The sequence below is a fragment of the Magallana gigas genome, chromosome 4 (genome assembly GCF_963853765.1).
Source record: "Magallana gigas chromosome 4, xbMagGiga1.1, whole genome shotgun sequence".
In the NCBI taxonomy this organism is placed as follows: Eukaryota; Metazoa; Mollusca; class Bivalvia; order Ostreida; family Ostreidae; genus Magallana; species Magallana gigas.
Window position 1 is genome coordinate 4403867 of NC_088856.1, and position 18960 is coordinate 4422826.

Sequence of the window (18960 nt, forward strand, 5' to 3'; positions counted from 1 at the left end):
TGTACTTTGCTCATTTAATATCAATAAACAATATATAGATTATAAAAAATAAATTAACATCAAGAAAAACTCAATAAATATATAAATAAAAAAACCATGAAAATTACATGCAATTGCAATTTTGCATACTGAATGATTTTGTGGAGTGTTTTAACTAGGCATACTTATATAATTTGGTATAATGTAATAGCTTTCTTATGCAATAATTAAATTGTCATGTGCAGAACATTGTAGTACTTACATTTGCCCATATCATGATATTTCACTACAGTCTATATATAGATCTGCTTACATGACCATCATATGCTGTACATAATTTTATTCCTATCACTTACGTATAAGAAAAGACCTAAAATCCATAGAACAAATTGAAAAGGAACATCCTTACAAAGACACTTCGTAAATGTAATGTAATTACATTGTCTACGCATGCTCAGGTACTTTTGTTATAAAACTATAAGGTAAACTGATGTAATATCATTTTTTTAATACGCTATTTCCAAGTTATAGTAAATGTTAAATACCTGTTGAGGTGAAATGATATGATTTTGAAATCCACTATTTTAAGTTTAAAATATCTACAATATTCAATACGTGTTGATTCCAGTAAACAATTATCTACTTTGTTTGTGGACAGTTATTCTCTTTCATCCTCCACAGGAGAGTTATCAGTAGTGCCCGGGGGGATACGCCGGGTTTCCCCCGTGGTACATCGGTTGGTTGGGGTGAGGCATGTACCCTCCCATAGGCTGCGGGGGACCATATCCTGGGTGTGGGGGTGGAGGAACTACAACACAGAATGGGACAAATATCAAACTGTATATTGTCCGTTAGTCCAGTTGTTCAGTTACCGGTAAATATTACCATCTCCCAGGCACAAAACAACTTAATACAATAAGGGCTGCATTTTTTTGAGATTTATTTTGGTGCAAAATATATGCAATATGATGATTCTGTGTGTAACTTACACATAAATTATGATAAAATAAGATGAAAACAAATAGTTAAATATTGATATAACTACCCTCACAATGGAAAATATAGCAAGCAAATTTTCTTTACAGGACATTTGCTCCAACCACAACTTGATTAAATCAGCTGTTCTAATACGTACCGTACCAGAACAACTGATTTTTATCAGATTGCTTCTATCAAAGCCCCCTAACCGTTTGTTCAACGCAAAATAAGCAAATCCATTTATGAAGTATTGCCAGTAGGCCATTACATTTTTGCAATCAAACAATCTGACATGAAAATTGTAGGTCATATTGCTTTATAAGCATGTATATTTTCATTTTCCAAAATAAATAATATGAAGGAATACCCACCGTGAATGTTTGTGTTGATATTTGTGTTGACTGTACTGATGTGAGCGCCCCCTGACGAGATGGGCGTCACCACTGACTGTCTATGCTTGGCCCTGACCACGACACTGACCACCACTATGATAATTACTAAGGCAATCGACCCCGCTACAATTCCTCCCACAGAGTCGCTGCAAGAGGTTAAAAAAAGTGATTAAAAAATGTAAATCAAAGTGTCGCACAAAATGAAAACCCAACTTGCGGTAAATATATGTACCTTACTAAAGCTCGACATCATCGCTATTTATTTTTTTTTCTGACAAACTACTTTATTATAAATATCAATAAGTTTTTATGAGTACATACCTCTCCATATAATAGTAGCAGTAGTATTTCCTGTAGTAATATCTGTAGTAGCAGTATGTCTCTGCACCAATAAACTGCAGTACTGAATAATTATATATCAATATAGAATAATACAATAAAATGCTTGCTTTAATGATTCATGCAGGATATGAAGATACAGACAAGGCAGAAAAAATACACCACCCGTGTTTAAAATTATTAATGTACACCAGTGCTTTACATAGAAGAAATAACCAAGTCGTCTTATATGGGAATTTTAGTTTTCTTTAGGTTGCTGAAGGTTTCGACTAATTGATAATTGACTGATTTACTGATTGTAGTTAGAACTGGATCGTTTAGATTTCTGACCTGTCAGCTTCGATTGTGTAATAAATCATAATCGGTTCTCTTAAGAAATAGAGAAAATACTCAGTAGATGTAAATATCGCCGTATCAAGATATCCTATTGATAATAGATATTATCATGACATTCTAGATATTTAATGATTTTGCTTGTATAATTGATAATTCCTTTGTGATCTGGCTAAATGCAACATAGCTTGAGATTTTTATTTTACATGGTACCCATAATTACAAAATTTTCAGCATGATACATAGCTTTTATACGGTAAAATTTGTATTCATATCCACATTATAAATTTAGAATATGATAATCATTCTTTAAAAATATTCCAGACAAAACTGTTTTCATACATGTACCTAAAATTTTGTCTGTTTCACAATCAAAAGTAAAGGCACATGTGCAAAAATTACTAGGTATTATGAAAATTAAAATTGTTCAGCCATTTTACTCACAACAGGAAAATAAAAGAGCAACAAATCCAGCTTCACAAAAGGTAGCCATTTTGCCGTTAATCGTAACTGGGTTTGTGTTCCAAATATTAAAATGACTAAAACTTCAATGTTAATACTATAGATGTTCAAACAAGAACAAATACGAACGGACTTTAAATTGTCAGACCAAACGTGTGACGTATCACAATCTTTACACACCGCCGGATGTATACTGTGTAAAACAATGAATGGTCGTATGGTTAATAATCAGATGGTTTTAAAAGCTTTAGAATATTAATTAAAAACATCTGTAAAAAAAAAAACAAACAAAAATGGCACATAGACTACCTTAAATCATTTATTACTTCCAAATGCAAAAAATCTCACATTTTGTTTAAACAAGACATCAAAACTACAAAAATAATGCAAAATAGATATACAAGATTTGTTTGAAATCTCTCAAGACCGGGGTATAACTCAGCAATAAGGAATCATTCTTTGAGCATATGAGGCGATCAAAAACGGCCAGAGCTGATCAAATATTAATCATATGAACCACGGAGGGCTTTATGATATATTTGATCATGCCCCACCGTATTTGACCACCTCATAATTTCAGAGAATGATTTCTTATTAGTTATATTTATATAGTTTTCAACAATTGTACGATTAAATATTAAAATAGTCGATGGCAAATTGTATTGGACTATATAAATTACAAAATGAATTCCTACGTCTACTTTGAAAATTGTTCGTGTGGTGATTAGTAGTCATTACATACTATAAGATCTGAATAATGATGTCCTGCAAAACCGTGCAAAGATTTGTTGTCTTTTTAAACTTGCAACAATGGTTAAGCTTTAAAAGGTTATTTAAGTTTACACTATCCAGTGTCTTTGTCTGTGATAACACAACGTATTTCTTTGTGAACAAGTAATCACAAAATTAAATTGTCACTTGACTAGGTAGAATGTGGACACAATAGACGGACTAATTTTTGCTAATTATGATTTCCATTAGCTAAAGTGCAGAATGAGTTTTCAACCCAGGAAATTTATTGCATTCTGTAATTTAGTGACCATTTTTTTATTCAAAAGCGCTCACTAACAGCACAATCATTAAGTAACAGAATTTGAAGCTTCATTGGTATCTTTCTTAATAAATTCTCCTGTTTCAGAACAAATACTAGCAAACGATTGATACTGACTCTGTTAAATTATTTCTATGATTTCTATAAGAGAAAACAACAGTTACACATTGAAGTATCGATAAAAGGTAAGTGAATATACATTGTGCAATATTACAGTGTTACAGTGGTTTGTTTAACATACAGTTTATGGTATCTGCGCACTGTTGAAAAATAAAACAAGTTTTGGTTTAAATATAACTTCCTAGTAACTAAACAAGTAAACAACACGTATTTTTATTGATGTCGTTTCGCAAGGTTATTTGTTATTGTAAAAGCAAAAGTACCCCTGGATTCCTGTAGCTACAATTTCCAATTGCAAGTAATTTTTGTGTATAACTTTCTATTATATTCATGATCCACAAATGTTGATTTTGTTTAATCAAGCTTTACCTTTCGTTGTCTAATATTTTAATCGATCGATGGTAAAACACGGGAATCATGGATGACGCCATACTCCAGAATATCAAAGAAACCACTATATACGAACGAAAAGGTAAATGCCAACTATGTAGAGAAATTGTTAGCTCACACACATGTATATTTGTACTACTTTTACTTTTGTTTCATTTAACATGTTTAAAGTGCAAAAAGATTTCAAACATCGAGATACGTAAATGTAAATATAAACTTCAAAATGGTTTTTAACTGGTTTATATTGAATATGAAGGTTGCTTTCTTGTAGAGTAAAATTTTTGGTTTGCCTTTCTTTTGATTTTAATAACCAATAATAAAAATTGGTTTAAATTGTTATATATTTATAGAAACAAGTTGGTGATAAATTATTTATTGGCAAATGAAGCTCAATCCTGCATAAAAGCAATAACAAAGAAAGCCTGTTTAATTAATATGAAATAATAGTAAACTTTGTTTATATACATGTATATTTTTATGAAGTAATTAAGAGATTTAACACCTAAATATATGGTAAATATGCTTATTAGGATCAAAGACACTTAATATTAAAAACGAACCACATGTATATTGATGATATGATCATAACAGAAGTCTATTACAGATGAAAATATTCCGTCCAAAATTGAAGAAAACTACTTGATTGTGGCAGCGATAGATTTTGGAACAACGTTTTCCGGATACGCCTATTCTAGCAGGCATGCCTTTCAGATTGACCCTTTGAAAGTTACAATGAAATCATGGGTAGATCCTTCAAGCTCAATGATTTATAAGAAGACCTCTACGTGCATTCTGTTCACAAAAGAAAAAGAGTTCAGCGAATTTGGTTTTGATGCCGAGGCCAAATACTTGGATCTGTTGCTTGACGATGACAATACCGATGAGAAAGCCAAAGACTGGTACTTTTTCCGACGATTCAAAATGGCTCTTTATGAATTACAGGTAAAGGATTTTGTTCAAAGATGCTGATAATTCTAATTTGTTACAGAATAAGCAACGCATTTACTTTCTTTATTCAGTCAGGGGATCAGGAAGTTTTAATTGAAGACGAGACTGGAAAGTCATTGCCTGCTATGGTTGTGTTTTCCGAATCCCTCAGATATCTAAAGCAGTCGGTTATTGATTGTGTCAGTAAACAACTAATTGGCATAGAACTGACAGACATTAAGTGGATCGTCACTGTACCTGCGATATGGTCAGATCCAGCAAAAGCATTCATGAGAAAAGCGGCGCTGGAGGTTTGTTCTATGACATATTTGACAGATATATTCAGATATTTGCCTCACACGTTCTCATTTTCTAATGAAAAGTAAACAGTTATGGGAAACATTACTATTAAAGTTAAATCGATTTAAAGGGCATTTTATAAATTTATTGCATCATTATTCATCAGTATGATAATTCCATACAATGTGGTATTCAAAATTAGATTTTCATACTATCAGGCAGGAATAGATTCTAAAATGTTGACAATAGTGTTGGAACCCGAAGCGGCAGCTACGTTTGTGAAACATCTTCCTGTAGAGAGAAGGGTAGATGGACAAGAAGGCGATGTGTTTAAAACATTTGCTCCAGGGACAAAATACATAGTCGTAGATGCGGGAGGTTGGATTGCGTTTACAGAACTTTAATAGAAAAAAATGAAAACAAATTCTCTTTCACAAAAATAACTAAGTGCATAGATTGATACAGATTTAATTTTGATTACTTGTTAGGTGGAACAGTAGATATAACAGCGCACGAGGTGAGAGAAGATGGTCACGTCGGCGAACTCATTAAGGCAACTGGGGGGAACTGGGGAAGCACAACGGTAGATGAAGAATACCTGGTCTTTCTAAAAAAGTTCATTGGTGAGACTGCCACAACATTAATCAACCTTAAGACACCAGAAGCATTCTTTAAAGCCTCCAGAGAGTTTGAAAAGGTCAAGCCCAAAATCAATCCCGAATCCGGCATAAAGGTTAGAGTGATACTCCCTTATCATATCAGAGAAGCCTACAAGAAAGCTCATCCCGGCAAAAAGTTAAAGTTTGAGGAAAGCGTTTTAATGAAAAGAGAGAAAAAAATTGACATCTCATTCAATGGAGAACACGTGCGAATGAGTTCAAAAGATGCAAAGCAATTGTTTGCAGAATCCATAACAAAAATTATTGAGCATTTAAAAAATATTTTTGAACAAACAAACGGAAGAGATATCTCGACCATTATTCTTGTCGGCGGATATGCAGGGTCACTAGTGCTTACTGAGGTTATTAAATCAGCCTTTCCGGGGATGCGCCTTATAATACCCCATGAAGCGGCAAATTCTGTTCTTCACGGAGCTGTAATATTTGGTCATGATCCTTCTCTCATCAGACAGAGACGTAGCAAATACACTTATGGTATTGAGGTCTTTGAAATATTTGACCCGAGTAAACATGACGAAAAATATAAGTATGAGAAAAATGGAGAATTTCGCTGCGACAAAATTTTCAGTAAACTTTTAGAGGTTGATGAAATGGTAAATGTTGGGGAATATCAAAATGAAAAAAGTTATATATTGCATAGCTACGGAAGGAAGGGGAATTTTAAATTGTATACGAGTTCTTCGAAAAACGTTGAACATGTTGACGACAATGGGTGTTTTTGTATTGGATATATTCTTTCCCCGGGTCATAAATTTATTCTCAAAGAATCCATAATTGTCAAAATGCGTTTTGGGGAAACAGAGATAGAGTTTAATGCACACCAGCCAAAAAGTCAGCAAACATCGGTTTATCACCTTGGATATTAATTTTTAAGGTTTCTGGTTCCTTTTTCCTAAACCCAATGCTTGCAATTGACACGAAATTTCACATAACTGTCATGTGCATATTTTTGTGACCTTGTTACTATTAACTTCTTCATGACAATTACAAAATATCATATATGAAATCAAAACCGAGCAAGAGGCATCATTTATTTGTTGGGAAGCTAGGTTGTAGATGTGAATGATTATATCTCATTCTGACAGATATGGATGTCATTAGTTGTTCCAATAACATGAATAATCCAATTGAATTCGTTATTATCAGCACATGTTCAATATTTACGATGTTTTTGTTCATACTTCCTGATTACATAATCTAAACACACCTATGAGATCTTAAACGTAATGAATTGTGTGTCAGAAGTGTCAATTTTCCTATTATATGTGTACGCCAAAGCTTTGTGTTTGGAAAGTTTTAAATATGATTTACTTTATTCATAGAAATATCCTTAGAATTGACATTTTCAATATTCATATATAGTTTTAATTAGTATGTATATAGTCTGATTTTGAAACGATACACATATTGTTTCATAGAGTACCTCATACTTCAAATGTGATTGTGTGTAAAGTTTTCTTTTTAATTGAGAATTCAGTGATTGATAAACAAGTAATTTTACCAAAAAAACTACTAGACTAAGTATGTTATTATCTTATAAACACAAGTTTATATAAACTGAAGATGTGTGTACAATTAAAGACTGCTTAAAAAAACACTTTTGAATGAAAGGTGATAATAGTTTTATTTACAGATAGTTAGACAAAAAGTTGTTAATATTTTGTTTATCATATTTACGCAGTCTGGTGTAAACATTGTACCTAAACGCGTGAAAATGATACAAAGTAGTCCTATTCAAGGAAGATTAACAGCACATCCTTAAATTACCTCTCGAACTTTCAGGTCTTGTGCAATATTTATTATAATAGTAGATCGAGCACGGATACTGGATGGAAGGTGTGGCTGTATTTTAAAACTAATTTAAATGTTGAGATTGTTTTGGAATAGTGTCGTTAACACATCCTTTGATTTCGTTATTGTATCTGGATGTTGTAACAATACTCACTCTCTCTTGTACCACCAGGAGTCCACACAATGCACTTTTTACCACTACTAAACACGCCCGTGTTCGTAAGAAGGAGAAATGGAAAGGATTGCTCTTTATATTAACTCTCTCTGCACCAAATCCATTCTTTATTGCGGATGAGAGTGTTTCCTCATTATTTATTGTTAATTAGTTTTGGATTTATTTATTGTTAATCAGTTTGGGATTTCTCCTATTTACTTCCGACACGTTTAAATCTCCGCAACCTTTACCCAAAATCTGTCAAGCATAGCTAATATCCCCCTGCAGATTTTAGAACTCTAAGCGGTATCAAATCTTCCAAGGTATCCGAACTTGCTATTTAAATCGTGGAGGCTTTAAGTTGCTTCTAGTAAAAACATCTGTTGGTACTAATAGTGCTTCTATCGAAGTTTCAAGAATTACAGAGACTTGTTTTCGTGGTTTGGACTAAAAATATTCTATAATTAAATTTCAAGATCAATATTAAGAATTTATTTTGTCGAGAATGTAAATTCGTGGGGTAGAACTACCAAAAAATACCACTAAAATATTGCCACCACAAATTCTAATGATTCCCAAGAATTCTAATTTTATGACTGACATAAAAATTCATTGTAAAGATACTGGCACATGTTAATGTACCATTTAATGTACAATTTCACGGCAATTTATTTAAATTAATTATAGTAGAAACGTGTTCTTAATAACTCGAAGCATTTAAAATTCTTATTCCAGCAAACATTTGTCAATCATGCAAGCTTACAACGATGCATAAATTGAAGCCATCATTCATATAATATAAACTTTAAGAGTAATTATTCAAGCTGTGGTTTAGAATACAGATTCAGTTGCATATATCCGAATACTTGAGCATCCCTTTAGTTAAACAAATTAACTGAGGAAAAAAGATGTTATAAGCAAATTTATTAATGAAAAACTATTTCATATTAATCACTTTTCGTTCATAATGAAATTGGTTGAAAAGTAACACCTCACAAAAGGAGGAACACGTCACAAAACTAAGAAGTATAGACTAAAGGAAATGTTTAAAACAAGCATTTTATTTACAATATTACAAAGATTACATTTAATTGCACTTCAGAAAACAGCGAACGCAAAACTGATCAAAAAATTTATAGAAGTATAAGGTTTTCCAAAGGTCCGTGATTGCTCTGCTTTGAAAAATTATTTGAATAACACAGTCGACGGATTTTTCTGGGTTTTTTTCGATCTTGATATATTTTCCAAATTACGACAATTTCCCCGATATGACATTGAGTGCATGGCCGGTGTGACCGATTGGCAGAGGATGCTTACTCCTCTTTTTTTTCTAAGAGGTCCGTGTTCGCCACACCAACACATGTCATTTCAAACAAACGTTGTTTTACATTTACATTGCATTCAGTATAGTTATAGAACAAAGAGAGCTTGGCATTAAGTAGCGCGATTACTTCAAACAAAGAATGACTTACAGCTGATTAAGTTCCAACATTGTTTTGGGTATTCCATTCACAACTTTTCCCCATTTATTTAAGAATGAAGCAGATGAGACCCCCGATACAACAGCGTGCATTTTCATTGATAATTATAATGAAAGGTCTGTGCTAACATTCGTGGAATTTTTACAACAAGGCAACAACGTTTGCAAGAACACTAGTTCATGGGAGTAAAGAGAGGTGACATCATCGGGCTCAGTTGGGAGAAATGTTCCAGAATGGCTTATTGCTGATTTGGATGTGCAGATAACGGGTGGTTGTTCACTGTGTTTGCCGTATCAACTAAAAGAAGAAATTTTAGTAGAACTTCTCGATGTAATCGCAACAGTTATATTTCTTATCATTGATTCAGGTGTGGGGGAACAGAAATATCGTATTATCCAAAACATACTTAAACACGATATTACATCTGATAAAGAAGATTCTGCGAAGGATTGCAACAGTTTGTACTATTCAATCTAAGAGAGTTTCTTTATCTTAAAAATGTTCAAGAATTATGTTTCCGGGAAAAAGAAGTTGATCTTCCGAGAATTGACCCAGAAGATATGGAAATTATTCTTCTGTCTTCGGGGTATTACCAACCTTCCAAAAGCAATTCCGCATTCACATCATACTTTGGTTGTAGTAGCTCATTGCACAATGAATGTTTACAAAATAAATAAAGATAAAGAGATATTATATAATGATAGACCTTTCTTTTGGAGTGCGGGGTAAGTTGTAGAGGTAGAATCCGAGTAACAACTGCATTATATTAGACTTCAATGGCTGAGGCAGCTCTAAGAATCTGTGAAAAAATAGCAAAAAGGAACGTAACACAGGAACATTTATGCTTGACATCATTATTAAAAGGATCATGTCATTAAAGATTCAAAGAATTTTTACAGGAGGTACGATAGTTTACTTTTTAATTTTGGAAAGTATTGGCAAATTGTGTGATGAATATCAAGTTAATTACGGTTCTACTGAATTGGGACTTATTGCTTATAAATTTTACAGTATTGACCATAAGTCTGACGTAAAGCATGAGGCTCTAAGCTATCGACCAGTTCCTGGAGTAGAAATAAAAATCAACGATGACGACAAATACATTTAACCCGTGGGTCAGCGAGGGAAAATATGGGATCGGTCCCATAGAGGAAATATCCTGGATATTTGAATCAAAAAGTTCTATTAATATCTGAAGAATACTTTATAAAAAGCGGATGGTTTGTCAAAGGGATTGTGGTTATGTGAAGGAAAACAATGAATTGAATGTTGAAGGGCAGTGCAAAAAGATGTTTTAAGTTTTTAAACGAAAAATCTATCACGTTGAAATTAATAATGTTATCAAAGCAAAGAGCAACGTTATTGCAGCTATTGTGATGCCGATAAAAGAATTGGAAACAGGAGATTTGGTTCTTAAGAGAGAGAGCGTGTTGCTTGGAAACATGTATGTCCTGCATTTGATCTAAAGTTTACAAGAATTTCCACTGTTGATGCGGTTTCATCGATACTGGCAGGGGTTTTGATTTTTGAAAGCGTGTTTTTCATTAATATACTTTGACAAAAAATCTATACAACCTTTATGGTGTTTGTAATTCAACTGAAACCCTTGTGGTGTTGGGTTTTGTAATTTAATTCTCGTCTTTTGATGAAAACTGTTTATTGGTAGTTTAGATAAAAGTATGCGTGAAATCCTTTCAGTTGATTTGAGAGGTGTTTTATTGTATATTTAGTTTTTTAATATATTGATGAAAAACGAATGTTAACTTGACGGTAGAATGAATAAATGGTATGATTTTATTATTGGGGACCTATTATGTTCAATTAAAATTTTAATGACAAAAAGGGTATGAGACATGTTGTGGCCGTAGGAGTATCTTTAGACGTTTACACCGGTACCATTACCTCGCTTAATTTTAACCCCCTTTTACTAAAATAGTTTCATAAATCTTATATAGAGTGATTCTTCATTGTATGGCTATTGATTTTAAATTCTTACTGTTATTGGTTTCAGATCTTATGATTTCCAATACTCGAATTAAAAATTGTTTAAAGTAGCATAACCTTACCTCAGATAAATTTACCTGAATTTTAAGGTTTTGATGAACATGATTGCATGTTTCATTTTGTTTCAAAACTTAAAAATAATCGATGAAAAGATTAGTGAAAGGGCCCAGTTTGTTTAAATTTACAGGAAAAAAAAACAACGGAAAATAATGGAGTTTTGTTCTCAGATTAATTTTTCGATATATTTGTGTATGTTGCGTCGAAAAACTGCAGGAATAACTTTATGAAAATAGTGTTGAACATGTAAAGTATCTTATTTTTTCAAGTTTTGTAAGTACAAGGCCAATTTGTGTTGTTTCTGGTTGAACTAAAAAGGCACAGTGATTTTTTTTTTACAAGCACAAGTTACTTTGATGCAGCAGAACCTGAAGATTTTAAAGAAAGCAGCTACCGTAGAGTTGGTTTTTGTTACACATTGTTAAAAAAAACCCCGAATTTTTCCAATGTTGTCCTTAGATCATAAAATGAGTGAAATGAACAGTCTAACCTGCCAGTGGGTGGAAAGAGAATGGAAAACACCAATATTTATAATTTATCACGACTTCAACTGAGCTGATGGGAAGAGAAAGAACAAAGTGACTATTTGGGTGCGCAGGTGAAAGTTAACCCACCCCGATGACATGAATAAGTTAAATAACCTTACTAGAATTAAGATACATCAACGCGCTTCTTAGCAAATATCCTGTTTACAACAGTTGTATGCTATTAACACAGTTAAATGGTACAGTGAACAAACCATAAATGTTTTAAAACAACTCGTCACAATGGTTGACTTTAATATAGAAAAAATTCCATTCCGCATGGATAGAATGAATAAGCTGAATAAATAACCATATAAAACGAATACCCTTAAATAATTAATCAGTAGTATTATTTATGCCTTAAGGAAGGGGTCTTCTCATTATCAAACATACTTCTTATAATGAGAAATTCATGACATTTTAACACAATCAAACGGATCATATTGCCAAATGATTCTATCAGTTTAATCAAAGTTGACCTTTTTGTTTTCGCATAAAGGTCAGGTCAAGGTCACTATCTTTTTCCTCAGCGTAAAGGAGGATAAAAATAAGTGTAGCTCTTTGTAGTTCTGCAGACATTTGTTTAAGAATTGAAGATTCTATTCTTCAATGAAATAATAGAATATCGGAATGTTTATCAGCTTATACTACTAAATTGGAATAAATATTTACATTAAAATTGATATTGCTTAGCCTGCGCGCATTTCCTCTAATTTTCTTAAATTTTTAAGAAATTTTGATTATTTTTTTATGCTTCCAATAATAAAAAAAAATTCTGATTTTTATGTTTTATGAAGACTTTATATAACGATATAAATTGTCAAAAAAGCTAATAAATTGACCATTTAAAAAGAGAGAAAAACTTACTTCAGCGATTCTTTCACAAAAAACAATGTATAGAATGAACGCTTTAAAAGGCTTATAAAAATGTAATTTGATAGGCAAATGATATTTTAAAAACATATTTTGAGACCCAAGTATCATATCATTAGTTCACATTAGTAAAAAATCCAACATTATTTTTTTGTTATTGTTTTTTAAACGCTAAAACAGACTAATTAATTTTCAGCAATTCTGAATTGCGAAACATGAGATATTTTCCGACGCCATTATTACGCCAAAAGGTTCAGCTATCTTTGAAACGATTCTAAATATCGTAAACTAAGATTTCTATAGTCAACAGGCGTATGCATGATCATGGTCCACCAATGACATCAATGAGTTGCCATACATGGTTTTTTTAAAGATACGTTCAATCATTGGTGGTAATCAAATCACAGGAATTTTGTAAAATTCTTCGGTTTTTTATAATTATGTATCATAATTTGCAATTTTAGTGTGTGTCGAGATGTGATTGGTTGATTTGTAATTGGTAGATAATCACTAAAATTTAATTGTAAATAGTGTGCATGTTCGTCTTTCTTAATTTTTTAATCATGTACATTTCGTCTGCACGTTTCGAAAGGGGTGAAATATATAGGGCTTTCTAAAGGGGATAAATATATAGGGCTTTGACCTACTGATGATGAAAAGTTATTAGATTGTGCATATCCGGTCTTAACCCGCCCCGATGACATGAATAAGTTAAATAACCTTACTAGAATTAAAGGGGAAGGAAAGTCAAAAACATAATTTATTCATTTTAATAAAGTGGTGTAAATTATCACATGTGGTCATGCTGTTTTGAAAATAAAATACATAATTAAGCTTTAATGAACGTTTGAAGTTGGAGAAATCGTATTTACTGGAGGCTGCCATGATGTAGAACTCTTTTGTATTAAAAACCAAAAAAATTAATTATTTTGACGTCACACCATCTATTCCGGTTTGGTTTACATATACAAATGAATGTACACAGTGCTCTGAATATAATTAACGCTGGTTTATACCTTTCTGTTACTCAAATAATCGACTAAACAAAATTGATAATGTTTGAGTTGACACGTCAATCTAAAGAATAAAAACATGTATCATTGTATGCATAAATATATGCATTTTTATAAGTAAATGACAGCTGTTAATCTGCAATCATTCAAAGTTGAAAACGACCTCGATTAAATTTTTTGTTCCAAGTCAAGTTCTTCGCTAATTGAATAAATGTTATAATTGTAATCGGGATGTTTAAAATTCATTGTTTAAAGTCGGAATTACCATGTCAAAATAACGATGGCAGACATTTTCTATGATACTTGGCATCTGTTGACAATTTCCACATTTACGCGGAGATTTCTTCGACACTAACCTCCGCTTTTAGATTTTAACGAACATGCTCCATTGGACGTTAGTTTGTAGTTTGCAAAGGTAAAAGAACAATATTGTTTCTAATTTTCCTGAACTTGTCATTTAGAGCGAATATCATGATGTTATGTTGATAAGACAAACCGGAATAGATGGTGTGACGTCATAGATTTAAGTTCAATGGCAGCCCCTATGGTGGCGGGAAATTTAAATTAAGCGATCGATTTTCTTGATTTATTCATTGTTCCGGGTTTTTTAATGAAAATAAATACGATTTACAATTAAAGTAAAGGATAATTAATTGATTTATTCTACAACATATTTTTAGTTTCCTTCCCCTTTCAGATACATCAACGCGTTTCTTAGCAAATATCCTGTTTACAACAGTTGTATGCTATTAACACAGTAAAATGGTACAGTGAACAAACCATAAATGTTTTAAAACAACTCGTCACAATAGTTGACTTTAATATAGAAAAAATTCCATTCCGCATGGATAGAATGAATAAGCTGAATAAATAACCATATAAAACGAATACCCTTAAACCATAAATCATTAGTATTATCTATGCCTTAAGGAAGGGGTCTTCTCATTATCAAACATACTTCTTATAATGAGAAATTCATGACATTTTAACACAATCAAACGGATCATATTACCAAATGATTCTATCAGTTTATTCAAAGTTGACCATTTTGTTTTCGCATAAAGGTCAGGTCAAGGTCACTTCCTTTTTCCTCAGCGTAAAGGATGATAAAAATAAGTGTAGCTCTTTGTAGTTCTGCAGACATTTGTTTAAGAATTGAAGATTCTATTCTTCAATAAAATAATAGAATATCGGAATGTTTATCAGCTTATACTACTAAATTGGAATAATTACTTCCACTAAAATTGATATTGCTTAGCCCGCGCGTATTTCCTCTAATCTTTTTATAAATTTTTATTATTTTTTTATGCTTCCAATAAAAAAAAATCTGATTTTTATGTTTTATGAAGACTTTATATAACGATATAAATTGACTAAAAAGCTAATAAATTGACCATTTAAAAAGAGAGAAAAACTTATTTCAGCGATTCTTTCACAAAAAGAAATGTATAGAATGAACGCTTTAAAAGGCTTATAAAAATGTTATTTGATAGGCAAATGATTTTTTAAAAACATATTTTGAGACCCAAGTATCATATCATTAGTTCACATTAGTAAAAAAAATCCAACATTATTTTTTTGTTATTGTTTTTTAAACGCTACATGTAAAACAGACTAATTAATTTTCAGCAATTCTGAATTGCGAAACATGAGATATTTTCCTACGCCATTATTACGCCAAAAAAATATAGTCCTTGTTAGATTCTTAACATCGATTACTTTTTCTATGCCAAGTTGTATGAAAGAAAAAGAAAGAAAAATATACTATATTAATTTCCTTACATCTAGATTTAATGAACAATCAAATTTACGTTTGACAAGTCGAAAACAAGGAAAGACTCCTTCCTTAACCGATTCAAAACAGATGGTGGCCAAAAATCACAATCCAAGAAGGCGAAATTGCCTACCAAATGCCTTTATACTTTTATTTTGCATTTACATTTGTACATAACCTATCCATCACATTTAAAAGTAAATTTTGAAACAAAAACCTAAATAAGCGGTAGCGGTGGTTTAGTCCGTATACTACTATTCCTATCCTAATCCTACAATGCATTCATGTGTCGAAAAAAAATACATATACATGAAGTTTGTTAAAACCCCAGAAAACTTATTCCGTTAAACTACTACTTGAGAGGTTACTGTCTTACTTTTTACCAACACTGCTTTAAACAGGCAGCAATAAGTATATTGGTAGGGTTAAAATTTTCTATACAACAGACACGAGGATCATTTCAGTACATTGCTTTACTAACTGAGTCGTAAAAATGATTGCTTCGTAATACGCCACATTGCTCATCAATCATTCTATTTATATTTTTAAAAGGGAATCTCATTACTTTAAAAGTGAACTTTTGGTGACTTAAGCCTAGAACTTTGACCATGTTTGATGTTTTTATTCGGAACAGAATAAGGCCTTATAGTAATACCACACAAACGTGCAATAAACGTTTAAAACTTTTTACTCAGATATTTTTCTTGAACAAAATAATGTGTTAGCTTTATTTTATATGATTAACTTGAAGCATAAAATATTTTTATCAGTTGCTCATTTGGATGTAAAAGTAGGGAACCTAAGGGACAATAATGAACACTTTCAGTTATTGACAAAAAAGAGATGAAAGAGATTGCCCAATATACTGAATAAATAAAATCCATTCATATACTGGCATCAACATGACAGTATCGAAGAACAACATGTTTCTCCTTTAAAATCTTCTTAAAGATATATTTAAGAAATGTATTTCAAAAAATTTGGTAAATTCATCCATGCTGCAAAACTCTGACAGCTAAACTGATATTCTTTTTAACTTATCAACTTTATTATCGTGATTTGAACGGGAAACAAAGCACATGGCGGATGGAATACAGCGTTTACGTTGTTGTTACTATTAGACGCGTAATTGGACATGACGTCATAATAGAAATAAGGAAGGTTTTTGCACGTCACAAATTATTTGCAATGCTACAGACTGCGACGTTCTCTAATGAAGGATAACATGTTCAGCTATCTTTGAAACGATTCTAAATATCGTAAACTAAGATTTCTATAGTCAACAGGCGTATGCATGATCATGGATATTCTTCCACCAATGACATCAATGAGTTGCCATACATTTTTTTTTTAAAGATACGTTTTTATAGGGTTCAGTTGTTCTTAATAAAGTCGTGCTCTAAGACTGTTTCGTCTCATAAAGATCTCTTGTCGTCGATTGAAAAAATGTCGGATAGCTACTTATATTGTGATACTGTTTTGGATATCCCATACACTACTTTCCCGAATTTACTGAAACAAAAGGCACAGAAATCTCCAGATGAGGTAGTGTGTATTTTCATTGACGATGATAGAGCAAGGTCTATACTTACTTTCGGGGACTTATATAAAAAAGCAACGAAGTTTGCAAAAACCCTGGTCCAGATGGGGGTTAAAAGAGGTGACATCATTGGGCTCAATGGTAGAAATGTTCCAGAATGGTTAATTGCTGATTTAGGAGTGCAGATGGCGGGCGGTTGCTCGCTGTGTTTGCCATATAAACAAAAAGAAGAAACCATGGTAGAATTGTTCGATGCAATCGGGAATATAAAGCTACTTATCATTGATCCTGGAAACAGCGGGCAGAGATGTCAAATTATCAAAAACATACTTCACAAGAATTTAACATCTGCAAAAAATGATCCCGCAGAAGTTTCTGAATTACTACAAATTGTATTGTTTAGCCAACATGAGGCTTTCCCATCACTAAAAAATGTTCAAGATTTGTGCTCCCGTGAGTATAAGGCAGTTCTTCCCAGAATTGATCCAGAGGATATATCAATTATTCAACTGTCCTCGGGTACAACAGGTCTTCCAAAAGCAATTCCGCATTCGCATCATGCCATGGTTGTGCTAGCATACCACTCTTTCAAAATATACCCAACAAATAACAAAAAAGAGATGCTATATAACACCACGCCTTTCTTTTGGAGTGCGGGATATCCATATTGGGAAATCAGTACTGGTGGAACTCGAGTGACAATGACAAATGCATTTCATTCAATTTCAACGGCGGATGCAGCTTTGATTTCTTGCGAGATTATAGCAAGAGAAAAACCTACTCAAGCCTTTTTTGTTCCATCCATGCTCGATTTCATAATCAAAAAGAAATTGCCATTGAAAGTACCAAGAATTCTTACGGGTGGCACAATTGTGTCTTCATCAGTATTGGAGAGTATTGGTAAAGTGTGTGATGAATATCAGGTCGATTATGCTTCAACAGAATTGGGTTACATTGCATCTGGATTGTTCAAAGCAGAAGATAAATACAAGGAAAAGCACGGAACCCTTAGCTGTCGACCAGTTCCTGGAGTAGAGATCAAAATCACTGATGAGGACGGATTTCTCCAACCGGTGGGTCAGCGAGGCAAAATATGGGTACGTTCAATAAAGCAATTTTCTGGATATCGTAATCACGACACTTGCACGAAAGGAAACGTAATGAAAAGCGGATGGTTTTGCCACGAAGACGGTGGTTTTGTAACAGATGATAATGCTTTGATTGTAGAGGGACGGTGCCAAGAGGTGATTCAAGTTTTCGGCCGAAAAATATATCCTGTTGAGATTGAGAATGCTATAAAAGCAAAGAGCAATGTTATAGAAGCCATTGTAATGCCGATAAAGGATATGGAAACTGGAGACCTGGTTCCAACTGCTGCCATAATATATCGACCACACAGTGAGGATTCCATGGAGATTATGCAGGACTACCTCCGAAAAGAATTCAAAATCACGCCAGAAAATCGGTTGCTTGGATATATGTATGTCCCGCATGTTATCATAAGTTTGAAAAATTTTCCACTGCTAGCGAATGGAAAGCCGAATCGTAACGAAGTACGACAGATCATCCTCAAAAACGTTGATTGCAAAAAATACGATTTGTCTTTTAAATACTAGAATAACTGAGTAGCATAAACGTTTCTAATAATATAGAATTTCGCATTCTTCATTAGGACTGCATTTGATGAGAATCACAAATATGAAGATTGTGACATTCATTCTACGTACCAGATTTATTTCCATATCACGCCATGACGTTACCTGTACAGCCAATCCTAGTGGCCTGTACATACAATCCT

At 32.7% G+C, this 18960-nt stretch overlaps 3 protein-coding genes across 3 annotated transcripts; 2 read left to right on the forward strand and 1 right to left on the reverse strand.

Moving 5' to 3' along the window:
* On the reverse strand, positions 1-2677 carry LOC105331687 (uncharacterized). The gene is made up of 4 exons (XM_034450042.2): positions 2466-2677; positions 1671-1752; positions 1329-1495; positions 1-787 (listed from the first exon to the last, which is right to left on the reverse strand). The coding sequence occupies exons 1-4, from the start codon at positions 2512-2514 to the stop codon at positions 669-671; spliced, it is 417 nt and encodes a 138-aa protein (XP_034305933.2). The 5' UTR covers positions 2515-2677; the 3' UTR covers positions 1-668.
* A 693-nt stretch (positions 2678-3370) lies between these two features.
* LOC105331696 (heat shock 70 kDa protein 12A) lies at positions 3371-7455 on the forward strand. Its single transcript, XM_066080986.1, has 6 exons — positions 3371-3719; positions 4018-4126; positions 4649-4986; positions 5064-5282; positions 5490-5649; positions 5760-7455. The coding sequence occupies exons 2-6, from the start codon at positions 4072-4074 to the stop codon at positions 6815-6817; spliced, it is 1830 nt and encodes a 609-aa protein (XP_065937058.1). The 5' UTR covers positions 3371-3719; positions 4018-4071; the 3' UTR covers positions 6818-7455.
* Positions 7456-16870: 9415 nt separating this feature from the next.
* Positions 16871-18551, forward strand: LOC105344024 (medium-chain acyl-CoA ligase ACSF2, mitochondrial). The gene is made up of 2 exons (XM_066080987.1): positions 16871-18259; positions 18390-18551. Exons 1-2 carry the CDS (start codon positions 16913-16915, stop codon positions 18408-18410), a joined length of 1368 nt encoding a protein of 455 aa, XP_065937059.1. The 5' UTR covers positions 16871-16912; the 3' UTR covers positions 18411-18551.
* The last annotated feature ends 409 nt before the right edge of the window (positions 18552-18960 follow it).